Genomic DNA, 24,798 nt, shown 5'->3' with positions numbered 1-24,798 from the left:
AACTAACATATAATACAGGAGTTAACAACGAATCACGTGATAGCTCGGATAGCAGAGGACATCGTTCTGATTTCTTTTTCTCCACTCAACCTTCTGCGTAATATTCTACGATATTCCGTATACAGAGCCAAAAAAAAAATTGTTTCGGGCTGGTACAAGAAAAGGAAGAACAAGATTACATATACTTAAAACGAAATTAATTACGAATAATCTGAATGATTCTTTAGCAGTTATTTGAACAAGGATAAAAGCTAGTTTTGTTGCTTGATCAAACTAAAGAGGACACAAACCAAGAGTAGCAACATGTCAACTGTACCTGAATATATTGCCAGCAATTTAAAGACTGTCATCTCCGAGAGATTAAAGGTTGTTCCTAATTTCAACGAAGATGTTAACCAAGTCGCTGAGTATATTACACTTTTAATGTCCAACGGTTCCAGCGGTCCTGATATCGTACAAGAATTGACAAGTTTGTTTGATGGTATTAGTACGCAAGAGTTCCAGAGTGTTGTCTCCATTGCATTTACATCTGCAGATCTGTTGAAAGCAGGCGATGACTTGAACACCGTTTATGCAAAGTTGAGTGGTAATTCATCTCAACCTTCTTCAAGTGCACCTTCTGCACCTGTGTCAACTGGAACCGAAACATCTGTAGGAGTACCAGTACAGTCACCACCCGTTTCTGCTCCAGCTCCAAGTGCACCGGTTTCTGCATTTAGCGGGGTAGTAGATGTGTCTGCATCTAAATATAATACGGCTAACGAAGGGAGGTCTTCGCAACGTAACAAAGATTCATCGGCCCATAATGGGACTTCTAGACGTGGTGGTTTCAGCTCCATTAGAGGTGGAATTTCAAAGAGTGCTGGTGTTACCAATAGACGTGGAGTTAACTCGAGATACGGTGCTAACCAACTGGCGATGGCTCTTGGAATAAATGAATCGGAAGGCGCAAATGAAACATCTGGCCATGTTGTCATCAAGAGAGAAGGCCGTTGTCCTGATTTCCCTCACTGTTCTCTAGGAAGGAAGTGCCCTCGTGGACATCCAACCGTTACGTGTCCAAGTTATCCAAACTGTAAAAATCCACCAGGTACATGCACTTATTTACATCCAAATGAAGATGGACAATTAATACAAGAACTAGAGCGTGTAAGAGAAGAACGCAGGATAAAGAGGGAAGAGATGGAAAAGAAACAACAGCAAAGGATCAGTGGTATTGTTGTATGTAAATTTGGGATCATTTGTTCTAATCAAAAATGTCCATTTGGTCATCCAACTCCTGCAAATGAAGACGCAAAGGTTACCCAATTCAGTTGGTGCGAGAACAACTTGCAATGCACTGATCCGACCTGTAACAAGGCTCACAGTTCCTTATCCAAGATTAAGGAAATAAAACCAATCATACACAAGCCAGCACCAAAACCGGTCATTTCTAAACCTTCTAATCCAAAATTCGCGCCAAGATCGGTTGTCCCATTGGAAGAAAAGATTTTGGAACAATGTAAGTTTGGTCCAAAATGTACCAATAAAAATTGTCCAAAGAGACACGCAAGGTCGTCAATCATGTGCCGCGAGGGTGCGCAATGTACAAGAATAGACTGCCTCTTCGGTCACCCTATCAATGAACCTTGTAGGTACGGGGCTGAATGTAGAACATACGGATGTTTATTCCAGCATCCTCCAGAAAGGGTATTGCCTGAAAAGCCAAAAAAGCCTGATACAGAAAACACCAACGGTATTTGGTTCAATCCGCAGCTGATTGGAAGTGGAAATTCCTCGAGTAACGAGAGACCATTTGCTGTACCAGAATCTAACGTACAGTCAGTTCATGCTGGACAAGAAGTAGATGGCGATGCTATGATGATGAGTTAACATTCCAATCTACTCCGCTCTATTTAATGGTGATATCCTTAACTGTTTTATTTGAATTATTATTATAGTGTTATATCTATTAATTATTAAAAAAAAAAAAAGTCTTAAAAGGTAAAAAAATACTGTAAAGTAATAAAAAAAAAAGGTCAACCGGAAGAAAGACTACTGTAAAAAAGAGACTGGCAGTGTTTAAATTCCAGAAGCCTATTAATATGATTGGCGTATCTTGACCTGTACTCTAATGGTCATATAAGAGAAATCCCTTTTACCTTGATTTTATCACTATCTCTTTTTTTTACCATATGTCTTTTTCTCTGGTTTTTCTTGCTACGAAGTGTATAGGACAGTCATATAGTTTCCCTTAGTTAGTTTGTCACGTATATTGATCATTTATTATGATCGATCCTAAAGGGTTAAGGTCAATTATAATGAGTGTGAATATATATGATATGTAGCTTGTGAAGAGAAGAGGAACAATTGGTAAAATGTCAACAATATATTATTGTTTCAGAGAAAACATACTGACAGCTATAAAAAAATATCTATACAGCACAGTTATAATATTTTAAAGATGACATTTACAACTTCTTCTTGGAAGCAGTGGCGTAGTCGGCGTAGACATCCATTGGGGAAGGAGTCAAAGCTTGGACTTCCCACAAGTTTGGAGTCAAGAAACCGTAGGTGTTACCGATGGCAACGAAAGCGGCCTTCAAAGTGTTTTCCAAAGTTCTGGTGGAACCAGTAGAAGAGGTGTAGACATCTTCAACACCAGCCAATTGCATCAACTTCTTGACAGCTGGGGAGGCGACGATACCGGAACCTCTTGGAGCTGGAATCAATCTAACGGAAACGGAACCACACTTACCAGAGGTCTTGGTAGCCAAGGAGTGAGGTTGACCCAAGTTGGTACCCCAGTAACCTCTTCTGATTGGGATAACGGACAACTTGGCGATGATGATACCGGCTCTGATGGCACCAGCAACTTCCTTAGCGGTCTTAATACCCAAACCGACGTGACCGTTGGAGTCACCAACGACGACGACAGCCTTGAATCTGGTTCTTTGACCAGCTCTGGTTTGCTTTTGGACAGGCTTGATGTTCATAACTTCATCCTTCAAGTTTGGCAACAATTGGTCAATGATTTGGAATTCCTTGACTGGCAAAGAGTGCAAGAAGATTTCTTCGATGGAAGAGATCTTGCCGGCCTTCACCAATCTACCCAACTTGGTAACTGGAACCCAACCCTTTTCTTCTTGGTCTCTTCTACCACCTCTTCTACCACCTCTGCCACCTCTGTTGGCACCACCGAAACCACCTCTACGTGGAGCTTGTTGACCTTGAGCTTGTGGAGCAGACATCTTTGATTTATCGAATTGTACTTAATAAAGACTTGTCGGGATTGGATCACGGAAAGTTGATGGATAGGTAACTTTCAATCGACAATAAATACAATGCGTGGGGAGCTTCGAAGGAGAAACAAATAGAGATTATAAAATTAAATTACTTAACGTTTGGTAAGATGCAGCTTTGTTTAGTGATGAGATAGATAGGTCTCATGTGTGAAAAAAAAATATCCGACGTGTTTGCATGGTTGTGAAGCTAGAAACCTTTGAAAAACTTTGATTGTACTGGCAGGGTAAGAGGATATAAAGAGGCTATAAATCACGTGTCAAGATAGTTTTGTTTAAAGGTCAATATTTCCTATTAAAGAAAGTGGCGATCATTATTGAAAAAAAAGATGGAAATTGAAATTGCCGAATGTACGGGTGTTAATGGAGAAAAGCAGTCCACAAAATTTATATCCCGACTAGGAGATATAATTTGGTTACCCTAGGTTACCCCAGGTCCGGCATGCATTTTGCTTTCTCAGTTTGCTTTCACCGCAATCAGGACATTCAGTCAATAGGACACAGAAAAGTATACAGAAGAACAGCCCTTATTTTACGGTAACAACATTATCAAGCCATGTTAGTAGCAAATACACTCCAATTGGCCTATTAGACAGAAGCAAATTCATCTTCTGAGACAGAAAAGTGATTACTTCTATCGCTATCCAGCGTAAATGACGTTTATGCCGCACACCTTCTCAGCATCTTGGAAAGAAAATGTTCAAACGTGGAACAGAGAAGCCAAACTAACGCAGCGGGAACCGGCTGTAACCGCTCCATCCGTATTACAATACATAATACATAAAAGCACTCACACTACATCACCAATAGTTACACTTCGTCACACTGTGACATTTCATCATTGTTCGACTTTTAGCTTTTATCGTGATTGGGATTGTGATTGTGATTGTGATCTCCCGTTTTCTTTTTTTTTTTTTGTTTTCTAGATCAGTTCTGAGCACGGATATTTAAGTAGCGATATATCCCTGAAAAGTACGATATTATATAACTGCGATACTACTAGTAGGGTATTGTTTGAGTCTTCTCCACAAGATTGTCTTAGTTTAGTAACCTCAGGTCCAAATCGAAAAGTTCAAAGTTTGGTTCAAATCAGTTCAGAATCAAAGCCCATACCGGTGTTTTTTTTTAATAGTTCCTTTAGACAGAAATACCATAATCAGTTTACCCTTTTTTCTTTCTATAAATTCAACCCCGAAAATATAAAGAGACAGAAAAAGCCGAAAAAAAATAGTGCTCATTAAAATAAGGTAAACTATCGTTACAATTTTGTTAAGGCTTTAACATTTTCTATATTCTCTCTATTATCAACTCTTTAGGGATTCAGTTTCACAACAAACGTATCAGTGTATCAACAGAAAATAAAAATGTCATCAGAAAAACACGACGCTCAACACCACAACCAGCAGCAAGAAAAACGTAAGGCAGCTAAGGACGTCAAGGAAGCCAAGGAGACCGCTAAGAATAAGGCTTCACATGCTGCTCATGATGCCCATGATGCCGTTGATAAGGCTCATGACGAAGTTAAAAAACATCTCGATGAATACGAAGGAATCTTGAAACCATACTGGGATAAGCTAGTCGAAATTGTCAACGCTGTCGCCAGCAAGACAGTTGGTGTTACTCAAGCTACTGTTTCTACCGTTGCAGCTAATACTTCGAAGGCTACCACTATTGTCTTGCATGAATTGCAAAACCCTGTAGTTGCTTTCAACACTTTGCTAGGTGCAGCCTCTATTACAACTTTGCTAAACGGATATGCTAACAAAAGACGTTTCTTGAAGGGGAAGTCTGACAAGGATATCGCTTTGATTGTTTCAGGGTTGAGTGCCTTCATTGCTGCAGACGCCTACGTCAGTTACTACAATTACAAAAGATTCGATAAGAGACACTGATATGGATTCTTTTTTTTTATTTTTGTGGAAAACTTGTTTCTCCAAATCTCTTCTTAACTCGTCATCTCATCTCTCTATTTCATTCTCTTTAAGTTGAAGAGAAAAAGTCACGATTTTGTCTCAGACGATGCTTTCTAAAATTGTGTCGTTCTTATGAAGTAAAAAAAAGAATATAAAATTAGGACCTCTCTCCACATATATATTATTCTTCTACATATATATATATAACACTATCTTTTTCCTTATTCTATCCTATGTATATTCCTTCTTAATTTGAAATGTAAAACTCACTTCTTTGATAACGGAAACTGGTTCACGCCAGGACTTGGATGTCATTGCCTTGCAGGTTCCTTTCTCTTCATTATCTTAATCATCAGACCTTGAAAAAAAAAAAAAAAAATAGTCATACAAAAAGCTCATGTAAAAAAACCTTTGAATAATAAAAGGTTAATCTGGAGACCAGAGGAGTTAAGTAACTGATTGTGGACGATCTCCCGATCGCATTCGACTACGTTGATTACCATAATGCGCAGATCTCCGTCGTTTCAAATTAGTACGAAAAATTCGGCGAAACCAACTACTTCTATTGACCTGACAAACCATCTCAGTGCTCGCGGTGGGCTGTTTTATCAAGACATCGATACAGGAACCACAGCATCAATTAAGGCCAAAAATGATCCCAACTTGCTGGCCGCGACCTATGATCATTCTATCAGTGCGGACACTGATTTGAATATTGACTTACAATCTTTGATAACTTCTGAGTTAAATTCTCTATACCCTTTGACGTTAAACCAAGAAACTTCCAATAAGTCTGCGAATACTACCAAATTTATCGACGAACGGGGTGGCAAGGATAAACATTTTTTCGTGTTTACTTCAGCTGGTAAATTAGTCTTCTCGCAGTGGGAAAATGAGAATCATGCTATGGGTCTTACTGGTATTATCCATACCGTGATGAATTATTTTAATATTAATGACAATACAGCAATGAGACAGTTTACTATGTATGGTAAGGACGGGATAATGACAAGATTTGTTTTCTTAGATAAAAATCATATCAAGTTAATGGTCCAGTGCAATAATAATTATGAATCCACAGCTCAGTTGCAGCAACAATTGGATCTTGTTTATTCATATATCATATCGTCGGTATCTCAAAGGAATTTGAACAAGTTGATGTTGAAAAGATCCAACTTTGACTTACAACATTATCTAACGGATTTGGATCAGCAATTATTGAAATCACTTTGTGAATCCCTCGCGACGCAGCCGAAACTAACTTGGTTTGCTAATAGTCTAGAATGTCTGCCGATGTCTCCTAAAAAGAGAAATGCAATAAATTCTATCTTGTCGACGACCTACTTGGACTTTAATATATCGAACCATAACGGACAGATTCTTTACACTTTGGTTACGTCGTTAGATATGAGATTGATATCAATTCTTCGACCATCAAACCACACTTTACATACTATGGACTTGCAAATATTATTTGAGGTAGTGCGTGCTCAGCTTACTGATCTTTTATTAGACAAAGTTTTGTGGTTTCCAATATGTTTCCAAAAATTCAACGATAATGGATTCCTATATGCTTTGATCAAAGTGTTACCGAACAATACTATCATGATGGTGATAAGTTCTCAAAAAAATGCTTTTGACATATTGAATGAATTTGTACGGCGAATCGAGGACAAAATGATAGACGATAACACTTGTAATAATTTGGAATTACAGCTATTGGATTGGCATAAAAAGTTCCCGTACATCAATCATTTCATTTATAAGATGAAACGAACTGTACAGATATACACACCATCCCAACCGACTAATGAAATGTTACAATTTTATTATCATTTGAAAAACCTTTGTGAAGATGATAAGGGTACAAACTTAAATAAGTCATCTGTTGCAATGCTTAAGTGGAAAAATGATGCGACTCCTGGTTTGTTATCTGGTGTATACTGGGCAACTGAAAAATTTGAGCTCTATATCTTGTTGAATGATATAAACCTTTCCAATCAATCTATTTTGAAGTCAGCTAAACTGCTCATTCAACATATACGAGAAATTGAATCGTACTTGTTTATTTCCCGAGGTGTCACTTTCTGATCCATATCCTCTTTTGCTTTTATTTGCTTTAGCTTGGCAGCAGTACTCTTGCATAACTCTACCTCCTTTATGAATTTGTTTATCCGGTCAATCAATGAGTCCTTAATGATCTTTAGTCTTTTATCATCTGCATCAAATTTAGAAAACTCTTTCCTATCATGTTTATTGGAAAAGAGTCTTTTCTCCTCCATTATTATTGCTGATTGTTCTGCGGTAAATTTTTTCTTCAATTTGCGATACCACAAACCACATGCATTACACAAAGTCGCTTTACCCCACGGACCGTTACGCCATTCAATAGTCTCCACACACTCGCAATGAACGCAATACTTTGGACCTTCCCTTTTGAATTCAAACCATGTCGGTGGAATAATTTCATTTATGTAAATGTCACTATTATTTTGGATGTCAATGCAATCATGTTTAATCATTCTCATTCTAATCTTATTAGTGAACTCTCTAATGACTTGGCATTCTTTTTGTATCGCTACGATGGACTCGTAGTCAAAATTTTCAATCAAGGCTTTCATTTTAGCAATTGAAGCTTGTAGTTCCGTTTTGTTCCTGGTTAATTCTTTTCTGAGTTTATCTATCTGCGAACTAACAATTGGAATATCGCCCAAAACGTCTTTGATTGGTGGTAAATTTGCCTGCTCTGCATTATCGCAGCTAATTGGTGCAAGCGTGGCTACTACTTCCATGATTACCAAGTTAAAACTCTCAAAAATTCTAAACCAATGACTTGTTGGTCTTGTTCGAATCGAATAGACGGTGATAACTCGGCCATTAACTGGTATCCATTAAGAACTTTTCTTACAGGCTATATTTATAGATAAAATAAAGTTTCATAGTAGCATCTAAGTGCATTTCTCTCATGTGTGTTTCTCGAGGCTTTCTCTTTACCATGGACGAAGTACAGTAAAGAGTTTCATTCAGTTGATTAAGGCATGTTTACCGCGTGAGTCGAACACCTAAATATGAGACTCAGAGGCTTAAATGAAAACAGTAATTCATTATGTAAGAGGAGTATGCGTTAAGCATTGGTCAAATAGTGAAGCAGTTTAAGACTAACCACTACCATTTCTGCGTTTAGTTAACGGTTTCTTTTCCATTTAGTAAATGTCATTACGTATTTTTTTCTGTCAGCATGCAAAGTGTAAACATTGGATATCAAAGGAAAAAGTTTATATTAAGAAACGTTAACCGTTAAAAGCATCTGTTCATTTAAAGAGCACATATCATAGCTTGCCTGAATTCATTGGCCGCCAAAGCTTTCGAGAATGAAGCTATCACTATCTACATTACTACGTTGGTTACTAAGTTTTGGGATAGCATTAGCATTTCAAGATGACTTGCTAAAAAAATGCTCTCAATCAGGATTCTGTCATAGAAACAGACAATACGCTAAAAACATCCAAGAAAGCAGGAACAGTCATTATAGTCTCGATCAAGGCAGCTTGGAATTTGATACAAATAATCATACTATACAGGGTTTTATTATCAAGAGCATAAAAGCTAACCAAAAAGATATCAAGATACCTCTTCCTTTTACCTTGGATTTATTTGACGGCGATAAAGTAAGATTTAGGTTAGATGAGCATAGAAGCATTAAACTAGGTAAAGCTGGTATCAATTTACAAAGGTACAATGAGACTGAACATTGGGCATTTGATCCGGACTACATACCTATCAGACAAGAGGTTATTGCAAAGTCACCCACCTTTTGGAATAAAAAGGACTTCACTTTCACGGCCGATAGGTTCACAGTAACGTTGAGTTCTCAAGACTTCCAAATAAACGTCAAATATGACTCGGCAGATGTTCTAACGGTAAACAGCGATAATATGCTAAATTTTGAACATTATAGAACGTTAGAAGAAAATTTCGAGAACATCAACGAAGAAGAAGAGCCCTTCAACATGTTTAAAGATAGCTTTGCGGACTCAAAATCTGATTCAATCCCGCTTGGTCCTGAATCAGTAGCCTTAGACTTTAAGTTTCATGGTATATCTAATCTTTATGGTATCGCAGAACATGCAGATTCTTTGAGACTACGTGACACATCAAACATTGACCCTTATCGTCTTTACAATGTTGATGTTTTTCAGTATAAGTTGAATTCCACATTGCCTATGTATGGTTCTATCCCCTTCGTTGTTGGGATAAAAGAGTCACTGTCGATCGGACTGTTTTGGATGAACCCATCTGATACCTGGATTGATATCCAATACGGACACAGCGACTCTTCCACTCATTGGATGTCAGAATCAGGTATCATTGATTTCATTGTAATTGTTCAGGAAACACCAAAACTTGTTACAGAGTCATATGTTAATATTACAGGAAAACCAATGCTTCCTTTACTTTCTTCAGTTGGATACCACCAGTGTAGATGGAATTACAATGATGAAAAGGATGTGCTCACCGTGGATTCTCTGATGGATAAATGGCAGATACCCTACGACTTTTTATGGTTAGATTTAGAGTACACAGACCAGAAGCAATATTTTACCTGGAAGCCAGATGCTTTTCCGAATCCAACTAGAATGCTCTCAAAATTAGCTTTCTTAGGAAGGAATTTGGTTACACTCATTGATCCGCATATAAAATCAAACTATCATATTAGCGAAGCCATAATAGCCGCTAAAGTATATGTGCGAAACGCTTTGAACAAACCGTTTTTTGGCCAATGTTGGCCTGGGGAATCCATTTGGATTGATACTTTCAATCCATTAGCAAGCAAACTTTGGTCAAAATTTGTACAAACTTTTATTTCTACGCCATCGAACCTCTATATATGGAATGATATGAACGAGCCTTCGATATTCGATGGGCCGGAAACTACAGCCCCAAAGGATCTTCTTCATTATAATGGATTCGAAGAAAGGTCAGTGCATAACTTGTATGGACTAACTGTTCACCAGGCCACCTATGATTCCTTTGTTGATATGAACCCGAACAAAAGACCGTTCGTCTTGACTAGATCGTTCTTTTCTGGATCGCAAAGAACCGCAGCTACATGGACCGGTGACAATGTAGCTAACTGGGAATACTTGCAATTGTCCATACCGATGGTATTGAGTCATAACATTGTCGGAATGCCTGCAACTGGAGCTGATATAGCTGGCTTTTTCGGAAACCCAGATGACGAGCTATTGATCCGTTGGTATCAGGCTGGTATATGGTATCCATTTTTCAGAGCCCACGCACATATAGACACCAGAAGACGAGAACCATTTTTATTGAACGAGCGAACAAGGTCAGTTGTAACTGAATTTATCAGACTCAGGTATCAACTACTACCGACGCTATACACAGCCTTTCACGATTCACATTCAAGAGGAATTCCCATTATGAATCCAATGATCTATGAACATCCAAATGTGGCAAATTTCTACGACATTGATGACCAATTCTATTTGGGTGAACAGGGCATATTGGTGAAGCCTGTCACTTCTGCTAATACCAAATCTATCCCCATCACATTCCCTAGTGGAGTCTTCTATGATTTACAAAATCTAGAAATCGCACATTTCGGAACTTTGGAAACTAAGACTGTTTCTGCACCATTGGAGAAACTTCCAGCGTACATAGCAGGCGGTCATATTATCACCAGAAAAGATCAATATCGTAGATCATCACGATTGATGCAAAATGATCCCTACACGCTCGTGATAGCACCAACAGCATATGGTACTGCTAAAGGAAGGCTATATGTCGATGATGGGGAGACATTTGCTTACAAACAAGGGAAACTTTTGGAGGTCGAGCTGGAATATAACAAAAACGTTATATATGGGACAGTATTACATAAGGATACTTCATCTTTCTTCAATGACATTTCTATTGAGAAAATTGTTATCGCTCATCATCCCGATGGAAAAGTTGCGGAGACGTGTACTTTAGAGCTGGACGATATTAGAACAAATATCGAAGTTATTCATGAAGATCACAGTCACGTTATCAAGAACCCTGGTATTCAAATAGGACAGGACTGGAAAATCATTCTATAGACCCGAACTAAATATCTAATAATATACTCAGTCTTTTATTAGCTTTTCTCGAAGAACAGTGGAGTATTTTACAATTTGGGACCATTCCAAACATTTATGACAGTTAGGACAGTGTCCAGACTTCGGTATTATTTGTTTTGAGTTTTTAGTAAACTCTTTATACAGGCAGCTTAGGCATGAAAGAAAATCACATTCATCATCCGAACAGAATCCTACCATCTGTGTACCTTCATCGTGTATATAGTCAATTTTCTTGTCACATATCATACAACTCTTTTGGTCGTAAGTTAAGTTATCCTGATATCTCTGCAAAAGTGAAGATTCTTGGGCCATTTGATCCTCATAAAAGGCTTTGATCCTTTCTAAATTCAACTCGTCCAACTCATCCAACTGTGACTCATCTGTGAGAACAGCCTCATCGACTTCGCACAGTGACAATCCGTAGTCAACTTTGAATTTGTTCAACTCCCAACTTTCCCAGGCTAATCTATCAAAAAATCTGATATGTAAATTCATCTTATCAAAGTATGGATGCTTCATTAAAAGCCTGGCATTACCCAACTTAGTAGCAATACCATTTCTGGTATTTTTTTTTGTCACTAATCTCTCGTTGTTCTCGATAAATCTCGTCTTATAACTATGTTGCCAAGCATGCTCAAACTGTAGAGCAGCAATCTTACTAGTGAATCCATATATAAAACATACCATTTTCCATGGCCTTGTTCCGTTTCTCTTAGTTCTATAGGCACCACCTCGACGTACTGCACCATTATGTTGCCGCAGACGTCGCACCGGGTCAGGAGAGGACCCAATGTAAAATGAGTTTGGTTTCGGAATTGATCTTAGTAAATAGGAACAGTAAAAATCTGGCACACGATGCTGTTTGTTAGACATAATAGTGGTTAGTGTGATATTCTCAAATAGAAATCAGGCCCTCTCAACTGGATATTTGTTCCAGGATTCTTGGAGTGTCGATTGGTTTATCTTCAAAAATATTGCGAACGGACACAGTGTTGAATGGCAATATACGTCAAATCATAGAGAATACTACTATTTCTATACACGAAAATTTCCAATGATAAGAACAAAGTACTACTTGGGTGCTGTTGCTCTCTATTTATACTTTTCACTGTTCTCATCGCGCACCTTCTCTTTCAGGTCTTCAATGGAAACCTTTGAAAAATTCATGTTTAATGTTGAAATGATCTAAAGAGCTATTTGGTGATTGTTGAAGAAGAATAAGAAAGCCACAAAACTTTACTCCAGCAGTCTTTTAATTCTGTTGCACCCGAGTGATATTAATTTTAAGGACTGTCACTATAATTATCGATTTCTTTAGATTCAAGTACTTGAATTTAGGATGCTAAGTCTAGGGGTAAGGAATTTTAGTCATAGTAGGATATGCTTTAGTGCATCATCTAAACTGATCCATGGTTCAAAGAACAAGATACCATCACCTAAAGAATTAAAGAATTTTCTTGACGAATATATTGTTGGTCAAAATGATGGGAAGAAGGTCTGCAGTGTTGCTGTATATAATCACTATTTGAGAGTCAATGACAAACAGAAGAAGCTAGAAGCTCGCCTACAGAGAAAGTTACTCGAAGAGCAACAGAAGAAGTTAGATAGCACATCCCCAATTGAATTCACATCTACAGAAGCTGAACAAGGCATGCGTAACTTACAGCGTCAGCTGTCTTTAGAACTAGACAACGATGACGAAGATTTGGAACTTTCTAAAAGTAATTTGATGGTGGTTGGACCCAGCGGTTCTGGTAAAACGTTATTAGCGACTACCCTTGCGAGGATGCTTGATGTTCCAATTGCTATCACTGACTGTACGCAATTGACCCAAGCGGGTTATATTGGTGAAGATGTGGAAGTTTGTATAGAGAGGTTATTAATAAATGCAGACTACGATGTTGCCAAGGCCGAAAAAGGTATCATTGTTCTCGACGAAGTAGACAAACTTGCCAAACCCGCAGCTAGTATTGGTACAAAAGATGTTTCAGGGGAAGGTGTTCAGCAATCATTGTTGAAGATATTGGAGGGACATGGTGTTGAGTTGACTCTCAAACGTCCAGTGAATAAAAAGAAGGATGATAAGAATAATCAAACAGCTGCCAAGAAAGAGGAAACTTTCGTCGTGGATACGTCCAACATTCTTTTCATGCTTATGGGTGCTTTCGTTGGTCTTGATAAACATATAGTTAAACGTATTGAGCGCATTAAAAACCCAGATGCAACAGCCAATGATAAAGAATCAGACTCCAAAAAGCTAAGATTCTCTAATACCATAGAACACATCGATATCGGTGACGGTAAGACCATATCTGCATTGAACTTCGTCACACCAAGTGACTTAGTCAGCTATGGAATAATTCCAGAGCTAATCGGAAGAGTGCCTATCGTAACTGCTTTAGAACCATTAAAACAGACAGATTTGTTCCATATCTTGAAAGAACCACGCAATGCTCTCTTACACCAGTATGAGTACATCTTTAAACAGTTTGGCGTAACACTAGGTGTCACAGAAAAGGCTCTGAAGCGTGTTGCACAGTTTGCGTTAAAAGAGGGAACAGGTGCAAGAGGTTTAAGAGGCATAATGGAAAGATTATTATTGAATGTGAACTACGAATGTCCAGACTCTGGTATTTCTTATGTTCTGGTTAACGAAGAAACTGTGAAGGCATTACAGCATAAGGAACATTCGCTAAGTACTAAAGTAAAGGCCAAATACTATTCTCGCGGTGAACAAGACCAATTCGTGATCGACGTTTATAAGGAGGATGAACAGCTAGGTAAAGAATTTGATAAACGTTTTGGTAGAGTTGGAACTTTGGAAAAAAAAGGAAAGTCTTATAAGATGGAGAATTAAGTATTTTATGTAATAATGCGATTACGATTCAAAAAAACATGAACATTTGCAAAGGATTTGACAGTTAATTAACGATTAATTTAATGCAAAATACTCCTGTAAATATTAAAAAAGTATGTACGGAACCTAAAAGTTTATCGTAGTGGCTTTTCGGCAGTTATGCAAACCATTCTAAGTGCACCAACGTGATTGTCGACGGAGTTGATATGCTCGTTGAAGTAACGCATTGGAAATGTTGGAGGATAGGTATCTTCTGGGTATAACGACGGATCGGACAAGTACTTTTTGACGATTGAATCGTAATGACACATTGCCATAAACTCATACATGAACCCTAAGTTATTAACCAAGTCACCACGCTTCAAACTTAAAATGCAACATTTAACATTAACAAATCCCACTTCATTTAACATATGTACTAAATGTCTCATTGGGAAAATCTGGATGTTCACTTTCATAGCTTCCAGCGCTGCGGCATCCAAAAATTTCCTGAACTCTGATGTTGTTGCATTAGAACATTCATCGTCAGTATCAATGCTTGATCCCTTAAAATCAAAATTTTCCGTTTGTATCGAACCGCCTGGTACTAAGCATCGGTAAATTTCTTGCAGAACGGACCTCCATTCATCAAATCTTAAATGAAACCATAAATTTGGACACAACATCGAAGGTATTGAATTGTCTTGAAAAGGTAATTTGATCTTCAGGTATTGTAATTTATACTCCAGCACTTTCTTCTCGTCAAAACCTTCTTCGAGAGGAGTAGACGTAGGAGTTTCATAACAGCAAGGAGAATGTACACTTGAATAGTTTGATAATTTTTTTGAATAATAATTTTCTAACCATTTATTCTTTAGAGTTAGTGTACCAGAATCAGATATTGCAGTTGTTGGGTTTATGGTATCAGTAGTGGTTATAGTGTCTAATGTGGGAGATGCTGTCGAAAGTGCAGTACTACTTTTCTTTTTGAATAAATGAGCCAAGCCCGATGTACCTGCATGGGCGGCTTTCATCAACTTATTCGAAGTGGTAGAGGAGTTTCTAGAGTTTATGGAATTTTTGCCCGCGGAATCGGCAGTAATGGATGAAACATCAGAATCGCTACGTTCTTGTTGTTCGAGTGAATCTATTGGGCTAATACCGTCTTCTAAATCATCCGTTGATCTTCCCATAACATCTTTGACGGTCAATTCACTCAATGTGGCACACATAGGCAGAGCAAGTATATCTTGACTAGCTTTCGAAAATATTGAGACTTCGAACTCGTAGTCTACGATATTTAGACTTGGCTCATCGTATGCAACTTGCCAGCCCCAGAACGAGTCACTCATGTTAGACCTTATAACTAGGATATCTGGGTCAACAAACCCATTACTCACAGATCTATGTTTTGCACGTTGACGACGCTGAAGAAGTGACTGCACAATGTTGGGGGAAAATGAAAGTGATTGAGTCTTATGTAAGAATCGGAGACATTGTAGGTACCATAGCTGTATGAGATAATCAACTTCGAGAAAATTGATCCCATCAATTGTACCGGGATAATGTGATGTTTCGAAAGCTCGTTCTTCAGTATTAGTCATGAATTTTTTCGATTCGTAATAATAATTCAAAAATTTGACAAAGGACTCAAGCCTTGTTGGGGCCATTGTTATCACATCAGACAACTCGCATTGTTCATTAAACTGAATAAATGTATCGAACTTGCTCAATCTAGAATTGTACCTTGGATCATACGCTATATGCATTGAATCTGTGTATGTCACATTCATGGAATGTTTCCGTTGATGCAACGTCTCACCAATTTTCGGTAGTACATTCCATTTCAAACTTGGCTGTTTAATATCTGGAGAGCTTGAGCTTGTTAAAGCTGTTATAGACTTCGATTTGTGTTTTCTCGGCAGATTTTTAACATTAGTCTGCGGCTGACCACGCTCACGTTCACGCACAGAAACAGGTGTAGACGACGTGTGAACAACAGGCTCCATTTGTAGGGATAAAGGTAAACCAGACATAACTAAATGCCTTCTAGTTGACTAGTCTTGCTTGAATGCTTCCCAAGTTCTTGTTATTGTGGGTTTTTGGCGAATTTTCTCCCTTTTCAAAAAGTTACACTGGTCACTTAGATATCAAGTGACAATGTAACGCCTTCTATCAGTTTTAGCTGTTAGGAAAGTTCAGATATTCCCTTCCCCGCCTTACACTTTTCTCAACTTCTTCGTTCTCTTCAGTAGAACCCCTAAAGGCTAATTAAACCTTTCGGATATTGTCTATTCGAACACCTTGTTCTGGCAGCTCTAAAAGTACAACAATCAGCAGCTAGCACGGTGAAAGCTATTATATCTGGTTTGGCTATAAATTCTTAAAAGGGGGGTTCAGACGCACTTCAGAAACAGTGAAGAAGTCCTTTTCTCTCTTTCTTGATCTGGTCCTCAATGCTAAACTTCATATGAATTGTATGAAGATTTAAACTTTCTCGACATTCAAATCGGTAATTTTGGAAAAGCCCTTTACTGGTGCATGGGTTCACATAAATAAATGAGAACCGAAAAATACTGTGGAAAAAAAAATGAAATGCGAGATTAGGGGAACTGTAACTATAGCCACACGGTGATTTCGGATTGGAACAGCTTACACAAATTACGAAGTAATAGTTTCAAGTTGTAGCCAAGGGTGCTAATTCAACAGCGAAATTGGACATGATATGTTAGCACATAGTTCTTTCTCTTACTGAATGACAATATACGTGTACATATATATATGTAGCAATATATAAATGTGTGTATTCTTAAGGTGAATAATTCACTTGTATATACAGAAAAGGTACAGGCGACATTACCGAGGAGTCACAAAGAAGCAAGTGTGTAATATTTGTTGTTGAAACAAGAATATTTTTTATTCAGAAATGTTGAACTCTGAATGTAGAATAATATTGCGATGTTATATGCTGTTGTTGAAATGCAGAAAAAATCATAAACCATAAACCCGAACAAGTGTGGTGAATTAATTAATATTAACCATGTTGAAATGCAAAGAGTGTGTTGTTAAACCAACCAAAAGTTGAAGAAAAAAAAAATAAAGAGGTGGGGATAAGCTGGCAATTTACTAGTACAACTGCTGTAGAAGATCGTAGATTGTGTCGTTCGTTGAAATGAAATCGTTATCAACAACGTTGATCAAAACGTAATTGTCGATGATGTGATTGACCAAGTTTACCGATTCTGTTGCCTTATGTTCCACGAAGGTCAATTTCCATTCTTTCAAGATAGTGAAGAACTCTTCCTTCCATGCTAGGAAGGACGCTTTTTCCACAATAGTTGGTTGTAAAATTTCACTTCCAGGGAAAACACCCCAAGTCACGGCATTGGCTCTTGAATCTTCTGGATGGTTTGTCGCTAGATTATCTTGAGAATCGATGGCGAAGTAAGTCAGATGATCGCTGTGTTCTTGGCAAATTTCTTGGAATAATGGTAACTTTTCTCTTGGTAATAAAAATTCTAGATATTCTTTTTGGTAAACGTAACCTTTAGTAGGACCCCAGCCTACCACAGGATCTGTGGATGGTTTTCCGTTGACCTTTGGTTGAGAGTTAATGGTAAAAATGTGGTGTTTGTTAAGATCGATCAAATGTTTCAAAATGTCATCAACTTCGTGGTTCAATGGAACATCCGACCATGGCAAACACTTAAGTTTCCCTTCCAAATACGAGGTTACCAAGTTTGACATGTCATCCAAGGTCTGTGGAGTACTCCATAATTCGATGGATTTCTTTACAGATTGTCTAATCAAAGAATGACCACAAAGATCTAAATCACCGTAGGCTGGAGATGAAGAGTCACCGAAACGACCGTTAGGGAATTCGTCCTCGTTCCACAAGGAGGTTCTTGCGACGTATGAATATGGTCTTTTTTGCCAAAAGATTGGACGGACCAATTCGTTCCTTCTCTTTGGATTCAACGATTTCCTCCAAGGTAGAGGTTCCAATGGTTCTATGACATCCTTACCAACGTTACTCCTCTTTAACAAATCTAATTTCTCCAAGATCATTAATGATGCCTTTTCTAAGTTCATAGTGTACATATGCAAATGGTTGACATAACCTGAATCAAGCAACTTTTGACAAAGTTCTACCATCAACTCTGTTCCTACATCTCTAACCAATTGATCGTCATCCTTCACTGGTTCCAATAGTTCGAGGAAATTGTCAGGAACATTGATTTGACACCACTGCGTTCTACGAATGAAAGAAGGATATGATGTGATAGGCATAATCCCTGGGATGATAGGGATGGAGATACCGGCCTCACGTACTCTAGCACACCAGTCAAGGAATTTATCGACATCGTAAAACATCTGAGTAACCATGAAATCGGCACCACAGTCCACTTTCTCCTTCAAATGAAGCAACAGTTTGTCATCGCAGTCACATTCAGGATGACCTTCAGGATAAGCAGCTACACCAATATCAAAATGGTCCCCGTATTGTTCACGTATGTAAGAAACTAAATCCTTGGCGTATCTGAATCCGTTTTCACAAGGCTTCCATTCTTCTTCTTCTCCTAAAGAATTGATAGGTGGATCACCTCTCAACGCAAGAATATTTTCACATCCCGCATCGTAAGCCTTCTTTAAAGCATCATCGATCTGTGACACTGGCATGTTGGTACATGTTAAGTGCATACACGTCTCAAGTCCTAAAACACCTTGAGATGTGGCCACAAGGTCCGTGGAAAGCATGCTTAGACGACCACCGGCGTTCCATGTGATATCAATAAATTCAGGTTGGGTCTGATACATACGATCCATACGTTCGTATAAGTTTTGGACACCCTGAGATGTTTTTGGAACAAAGAACTCGAACGAGAACGTAGCATCCTCGCGCTCCTCATGCGCTCGCTGTAACTTCTGAGAGATTCTCATCTTCTATTGGTGGTACCTATGATTCTTCTTTAGACAGAGTATATCACAAATAATAATTAAGAGTAATAAATGAATTTATGAATCCAGCTGAGATAATGGATGATAGTCAGTCTAATATCAACAGTAGCTGCTAGACTCCAAACAAGTTTGCTTAGTTAAGTATCAGCACTTACTCATACCAAGGTACCAAATGAATAAAAACTTGAGGTAATGTGAAAGTTATACCTATACTGAACGAACTCTATATATATATATATACGCATGACCGATTCTCACTATATTCAGTGAAAAATACCGATCATCTTCGAGATAGAAAGAACGATGTGCTGCTACCAGTCGTTTACCTTGTGAAAAAATCAAATATGAGAACTCTCGCACACAACTGTCATTCTGAAACTCTCTTCAGTAACCTAATACCTTTCATACCGTAATTGTGTGCGACTCGATTGTACAAATCATGTGAATCATGATGTAAAAATAAGTGCACATGCAACTTGTTGAACCGACGAAAATGACAATTATGACAAAACGACAGATATGCTAGTGTGAAAATAGTGCATCCTGTTTTATCCTGCGAAATTTTTGCAGGACATGCGCAATTGTGTGTGTTGTCGGTGTTATAATTTCGGTGAACCGCCCCGATTGTGGGACAAAAGTGCATTCCCTCGGGAAAAAAAGTGTAATGGGGTTTACACTAAGTCACGTGAAATATACATATCACGTGTTGTGTTGATTTTGTTATCGTGGATCTACTCGATCCAGTACATGGCCTTAATAGTTCAACTTAGAAGCTAAAGAGTTGCAGGGAAGATGAATTGCGAAGTTCAAGGCAGAATTAACATATTGGTATTGGATTATATGCCGTAGAAGTTATTGAGTGAGTGCTTGTGACATGGGTGTGAGAGATACAGTACGATCTCATTGGGCTACCTTGGGGACAAAATCCGATAGTAAGCCGGTTGTTCCAACAACGATAGGTTCAGGGCGGAATGTGTCAACTGCAGCGCCAGTTGCTGCTACCGCACCAGTTTATAGCCCTTTTAAAGTGGTAAAAAGTGTCATTTTCGATGGTGATTCAAGACAACCAGATATGTTCGAGTTGAATGATGTACTTTCGGACCCATCATTGAATGAAGTCTGGTTATTTTCCTTTGGATTTCAAATCAATCTTATCATGTCCCCGATCAAAGATCACGTTAAAGTTCATATAGTGGGTCAATTGAACACAATCAATTCGGAACAACCGATATCGCATTATGCAAACCTGAAAGTGCATCGAGTTGATATTCCCTCGCCTTGGGGTTGTCATCATTCCAAGATTATTTTCTCGTTTCATCAAAATGGGACGATGAGAATGCATGTACCGTCATTTAATCTATCTCGTGAAGAGATGAACTTGGTTCAGCAGACAGTATGGACCTCACCCCTGTTATACGAGAAGTCAGAAACAGTACCGAAAAAGAAATCCCGGTTTGAGGACGAATTATTGGAGTACCTTAATTCGTACTCATCGTATACGTCATTATATGGTTTGATTGCATCTTTAAAGCGGTACAAATGGCATGTCTTGGACGAACAAAATTGTCAATTTGTGTACTCAACCCCATATAACGGTGGTTTGACACAATTGAAGTCGTGTTTGAGAGCATCTGGTATGAAATTGCATGGCGATGAAGAAGATGATGATCTTTCATTTGTAAATCTTTTCATACAGGTAAGTTCTATGGGGAACCCATTCAGAAAAAAATTCGATCTCCTACAGGACGTTATGATACCGTACTTATACACCGATTGGTTCGAAAAGGATGGGTACGATAAAAAATTGAAATCCAAGGAATATACGACACCGTTCCTAGCGCACTCGACATTGGTATGGCCTACTAAAACCGAGATCAAAGAGTGTATGACACAGGGGCTAAGTGCAAATTGGTTTTTTTACAAAAGATCAGAACAAACTGAGAGGAAAGTAGTGCCTTGTTTAAGAAAACATGTCCCTCTGCCAACAAACGCGACACAGTCCGATAAGAATAGGCATATGGTTCCAAGCCATACCAAATATTATATACAATTCACAGATGAAAATACACTCAAGCGACCAGATTGGATACTACTCACCAGTCATAACCTTTCCCAAGCTGCATGGGGTCCCAGCCCACTAAAAAAACCTACCAATTACGAATGCGGTATTCTATACACGACAACCATGGGGAGAAACAAAGTACGGTTAACACTAGCAAGTGCCCAACAACCGCCAGGAAGAACAATTGGGTCAAGGGTACCCGAAGACATAACTGTTCTGCCCACAGTAAAAGTGGTGACGCCGTATCCATTGAAATTTCAGCGTTACTCAGCAACTGACGAACCTTATACCTCTGTCGTTCAATGATGATATACACAATAATACCATCTAACAACATTCTAAGGCGCTGACATCTGTCAGCGCTTTACGTTACCCGGATTATTTAGGTATCACACCGGAATAACAGAAAAATTGACAATGTCCGCATCATTCCCACGCATCACGTGCCCCCACCCTTTTCCGTCGTTTGAACACCTATACACCTCATCGCCTCCATCAATCTCATCTGCTATGTCGTATTCTCCCGTCGCCAAAACAGGTTTTTTCAGCAGATTTGTGATGGCGCACTTACTATGCGCTAGCATATCTATGAGATAAATACAACGGTATAGCAACCCGCGAATCGCTCGACCCGTACAGTCGAAACGAATAAAAAAAAGCTTATGCAGCGCATATATATTCCTTTAAAGGATTTTGATTTCACCAATATATAAAGAAATATAAGAGGGTCATTTCAGCACCAGGGAAGTTGTTAGTTCTTTAGAGTCGTTATTCCTTTATTCATTGTATTATCTTCTGTTTTGTGTTTCATTTTTTATACTTTATGGATCTGTAATTCAATACTTGTTTAATCTTACTTTATAATTTCTTAAAGGTTTTATAAATCTTACTACAGATTCTCATCCAATCCCACTCAATTAGCGGTTCCCTGAGGCTAACGTCTATTTGTTGAATAGGTCAAAGAACGAGTTTTTATTTTTTTTCAGTGAAAAAATAATATCAAATTCAAGAAATTATAAAAAAGAATTCAGTTGAAAAGGATCCTTTTTAGTTATAGAATTGACAATTGACTATCTAATTTGTCTGTCTTATAACAAACGCATCTCAACAACTTCTGTCTGTTTGTTTATTGCTTCGTTTTTGTTTTCGAATTATCAAAACATTATTTCTTCTACCTTTAAAAGAAAAAGAAAAACGAAAAGATATCAAACTCTAGTATAATATTCATTCTCCTTTGGTTCAGTAAACGTTTTACAAGCGAAGACAATTTTAAAGGTTAAGAAGAATTACACGTAGTGAAACGAAACGTTAGTACCCGATTGATAAAAACTTTCAACTGGCAAAATTATTAAATACTAATACAACATGATGATGCTTTCTAACACTTTTAAGAGGGCTGTTCCTTCTGTGGTTCAATCCATGAGATTTGCTTCTACCAAGACCATGACCGTCAGAGAAGCTTTGAATTCTGCCATGGCCGAAGAAATGGACCGTGATGATGATGTTTTCATCATTGGTGAAGAAGTTGCTCAATATAATGGTGCTTACAAGGTTACCAAGGGTTTATTGGACCGTTTCGGTGAAAGAAGAGTTGTTGACACTCCAATTACCGAAATGGGTTTCACTGGTTTGGCTGTTGGTGCCGCTTTGAAGGGTTTAAAGCCAATTGTTGAATTCATGTCTTTCAACTTCTCCATGCAAGCTATGGATCAAGTCATTAACTCCGCTGCTAAGACTTACTATATGTCCGGTGGTACTCAGAAATGTCAAATCGTTTTCAGAGGTCCAAACGGTTCTGCTGTCGGTGTTGCTGCTCAACATTCCCAAGATTATTCTGCTTGGTACGGTTCTGTTCCAGGTATGAAGGTTTTGGTTCCATACTCTGCTGAAGATGCTAGAGGTTTGTTGAAGGCTGCCATTCGTGATCCAAACCCAGTTGTTTTCTTGGAAAACGAATTGTTATACGGTCAATCTTTCGAAGTCTCTGAAGAATCTCTGTCTACTGATTTCACTTTGCCATACAAAGCAAAGGTTGAAAGAGAAGGTTCTGATATCTCTATCATCAGTTACACCAGAAATGTTCAATTCTCTTTGGAAGCTGCTGAAATTTTGTCTAAGCAATACGGTGTTTCTGCTGAAGTTATCAATTTGAGAGCCATTAGACCTTTGGATGTTGAAGCTATCATCAACACTGTCAAGAAGACCAACCACTTGATTACTGTTGAATCTACTTTCCCAGCTTTCGGTGTTGGTGCTGAAATTATCGCTCAAATTATGGAATCTGAAGCCTTCGATTATTTGGATGCTCCAATTCAAAGAGTTACTGGTGCTGAAGTCCCAACTCCTTATGCTAAGGAATTAGAAGATTTTGCTTTCCCAGACCCTGACACCATTGTCAGAGCTGCTAAAAGTGTTTTGTCTATTGAATGATTGCACCGTGCACTCTTTCTTTACTGACAGTTATGCACCTCTGTTGGCCTCCGTTTTTTATCAAAACAAAAGAGAATATTCATTGGATAAGGAATAGTGCATGATGGTTCATTCGCATTCGGTTTTTCTTATGATTGTACTCCTTTGTTGCAATAAACTAAGTTATGAATTGATTTACAAACTTCAAAGAAAAATAGAAAAATTAAAACATATTATATTATTAAGATATGAATACCAAGTTCAGTTAATACACGATTTTGGATTAGGAAATAGAATGAGATAGAGTTGCCTGTCGTTGAATTATTCGCTGGTAAAGGTAAGTTGATGAATTAGAGATTTTACAATTTTTTTTCATGTATGTTGCCCATCAGTAATGATGAAGAAAAGTTTTCATCACTAGAGATGGGAACAATAAGGTATTTGGGGACAACTGCGGTTGTTATGAGATTAAACTGTATATATATATTCTGCCGTTAAAACAAGACGCTGTGCGCTACTTTCTGTACAACTTGTCGTTATTTCCATCAAGGTATTGTCTTTTACACTTTCTAAGCTGAAATGGCTTTAGCGATGTAGGATACATTAGAGGGTTTAAGACTGGACCAGGAGAGAGGTTCATAACACTTAAATTGGAAATTAAGCTTACCAAGTTGTTAACAAATATAAGGGCAGCTATTTGCCTGAAATGGCAGAATATTCGTCGTTTATGGGGAAGTATTTTTTTTCGCTAAGAACTATTAGCCAAACACTTACGCATGTACACACAATCAGGCACTTTTAGGCCATCCAATGCGTACTTGACGTACTACTGGAATGAATTGAATAGGTAAGGAGAGAGACCTATCAGTTACGCTAGAAGGTTTCAGTTGAAATGTTAAGAAACAAAGGAGATTATTTTTCTTCAAATATTCGGATTGGTTGCCAGAAAATGCGTTTAGATATGTATCTGATATGTAAGTACCGTAGATGTGTAATTTTTGGATCCGTAATGAATGAAATGCTTGTATCTAAACTGACTTATAACGTCGAGGGTGTATTCTCAGTCAGAAATACACAGCCTTCGATTTTTTTTTCAATCTGGCAAAATTGAAAATTAGATGTATATAAGAGCCGATTCAGGCAGACAGGTGTAAAACTGGGCTGTGGGCTGTAAGCTTCGAGCAACGGTTATTGTATTTAGAATCAGTAGGGT

General features: G+C 38.2%; 12 protein-coding genes across 12 annotated transcripts; 7 read left to right on the top strand and 5 right to left on the bottom strand.

Annotated features, from left to right (window-relative positions):
• Positions 1 to 303: 303 nt before the first annotated feature.
• NAB2 (mRNA-binding protein NAB2) lies at positions 304 to 1,872 on the top strand (the record flags this gene model as incomplete). Its single annotated transcript, XM_455528.1, has 1 exon — positions 304 to 1,872. The coding sequence occupies one exon, from the start codon at positions 304 to 306 to the stop codon at positions 1,870 to 1,872; it is 1,569 nt and encodes a 522-aa protein (XP_455528.1).
• A 578-nt stretch (positions 1,873 to 2,450) lies between these two features.
• RPS2 (40S ribosomal protein uS5) lies at positions 2,451 to 3,230 on the bottom strand (the record flags this gene model as incomplete). Its single annotated transcript, XM_455527.1, has 1 exon — positions 2,451 to 3,230. The coding sequence occupies one exon, from the start codon at positions 3,228 to 3,230 to the stop codon at positions 2,451 to 2,453; it is 780 nt and encodes a 259-aa protein (XP_455527.1).
• A 1,415-nt stretch (positions 3,231 to 4,645) lies between these two features.
• OM14 (Om14p) lies at positions 4,646 to 5,173 on the top strand (the record flags this gene model as incomplete). Its single annotated transcript, XM_455525.1, has 1 exon — positions 4,646 to 5,173. The coding sequence occupies one exon, from the start codon at positions 4,646 to 4,648 to the stop codon at positions 5,171 to 5,173; it is 528 nt and encodes a 175-aa protein (XP_455525.1).
• Positions 5,174 to 5,698: 525 nt separating this feature from the next.
• Positions 5,699 to 7,285, top strand: MON1 (guanine nucleotide exchange factor MON1; the record flags this gene model as incomplete). Its single annotated transcript, XM_455524.1, has 1 exon — positions 5,699 to 7,285. The coding sequence occupies one exon, from the start codon at positions 5,699 to 5,701 to the stop codon at positions 7,283 to 7,285; it is 1,587 nt and encodes a 528-aa protein (XP_455524.1).
• KLLA0_F09757g (GATA-type transcription factor) lies at positions 7,228 to 7,986 on the bottom strand (the record flags this gene model as incomplete). The annotated part of the gene is made up of 1 exon (XM_455523.1): positions 7,228 to 7,986. One exon carries the CDS (start codon positions 7,984 to 7,986, stop codon positions 7,228 to 7,230), a length of 759 nt encoding a protein of 252 aa, XP_455523.1.
• A 579-nt stretch (positions 7,987 to 8,565) lies between these two features.
• Positions 8,566 to 11,298, top strand: ROT2 (glucan 1,3-alpha-glucosidase ROT2; the record flags this gene model as incomplete). The annotated part of the gene is made up of 1 exon (XM_455522.1): positions 8,566 to 11,298. The coding sequence occupies one exon, from the start codon at positions 8,566 to 8,568 to the stop codon at positions 11,296 to 11,298; it is 2,733 nt and encodes a 910-aa protein (XP_455522.1).
• Positions 11,299 to 11,325: 27 nt separating this feature from the next.
• SLX1 (endonuclease) lies at positions 11,326 to 12,192 on the bottom strand (the record flags this gene model as incomplete). The annotated part of the gene is made up of 1 exon (XM_455521.1): positions 11,326 to 12,192. The coding sequence occupies one exon, from the start codon at positions 12,190 to 12,192 to the stop codon at positions 11,326 to 11,328; it is 867 nt and encodes a 288-aa protein (XP_455521.1).
• Positions 12,193 to 12,658: 466 nt separating this feature from the next.
• On the top strand, positions 12,659 to 14,176 carry MCX1 (Mcx1p; the record flags this gene model as incomplete). Its single annotated transcript, XM_455520.1, has 1 exon — positions 12,659 to 14,176. One exon carries the CDS (start codon positions 12,659 to 12,661, stop codon positions 14,174 to 14,176), a length of 1,518 nt encoding a protein of 505 aa, XP_455520.1.
• Positions 14,177 to 14,310: 134 nt separating this feature from the next.
• KLLA0_F09669g (uncharacterized protein) lies at positions 14,311 to 16,191 on the bottom strand (the record flags this gene model as incomplete). The annotated part of the gene is made up of 1 exon (XM_455519.1): positions 14,311 to 16,191. One exon carries the CDS (start codon positions 16,189 to 16,191, stop codon positions 14,311 to 14,313), a length of 1,881 nt encoding a protein of 626 aa, XP_455519.1.
• Positions 16,192 to 17,281: 1,090 nt separating this feature from the next.
• MET13 (methylenetetrahydrofolate reductase (NAD(P)H) MET13) lies at positions 17,282 to 19,096 on the bottom strand (the record flags this gene model as incomplete). The annotated part of the gene is made up of 1 exon (XM_455518.1): positions 17,282 to 19,096. The coding sequence occupies one exon, from the start codon at positions 19,094 to 19,096 to the stop codon at positions 17,282 to 17,284; it is 1,815 nt and encodes a 604-aa protein (XP_455518.1).
• An 892-nt stretch (positions 19,097 to 19,988) lies between these two features.
• TDP1 (tyrosyl-DNA phosphodiesterase 1) lies at positions 19,989 to 21,482 on the top strand (the record flags this gene model as incomplete). The annotated part of the gene is made up of 1 exon (XM_455517.1): positions 19,989 to 21,482. One exon carries the CDS (start codon positions 19,989 to 19,991, stop codon positions 21,480 to 21,482), a length of 1,494 nt encoding a protein of 497 aa, XP_455517.1.
• A 1,059-nt stretch (positions 21,483 to 22,541) lies between these two features.
• On the top strand, positions 22,542 to 23,606 carry PDB1 (pyruvate dehydrogenase (acetyl-transferring) subunit E1 beta; the record flags this gene model as incomplete). The annotated part of the gene is made up of 1 exon (XM_455516.1): positions 22,542 to 23,606. The coding sequence occupies one exon, from the start codon at positions 22,542 to 22,544 to the stop codon at positions 23,604 to 23,606; it is 1,065 nt and encodes a 354-aa protein (XP_455516.1).
• Positions 23,607 to 24,798: the final 1,192 nt, after the last annotated feature.

This window comes from Kluyveromyces lactis (genome assembly GCF_000002515.2).
Source record: "Kluyveromyces lactis strain NRRL Y-1140 chromosome F complete sequence".
NCBI lineage: Eukaryota > Fungi > Ascomycota > Saccharomycetes > Saccharomycetales > Saccharomycetaceae > Kluyveromyces > Kluyveromyces lactis.
This window is presented reverse-complemented; position numbering and strand designations above follow the sequence as displayed.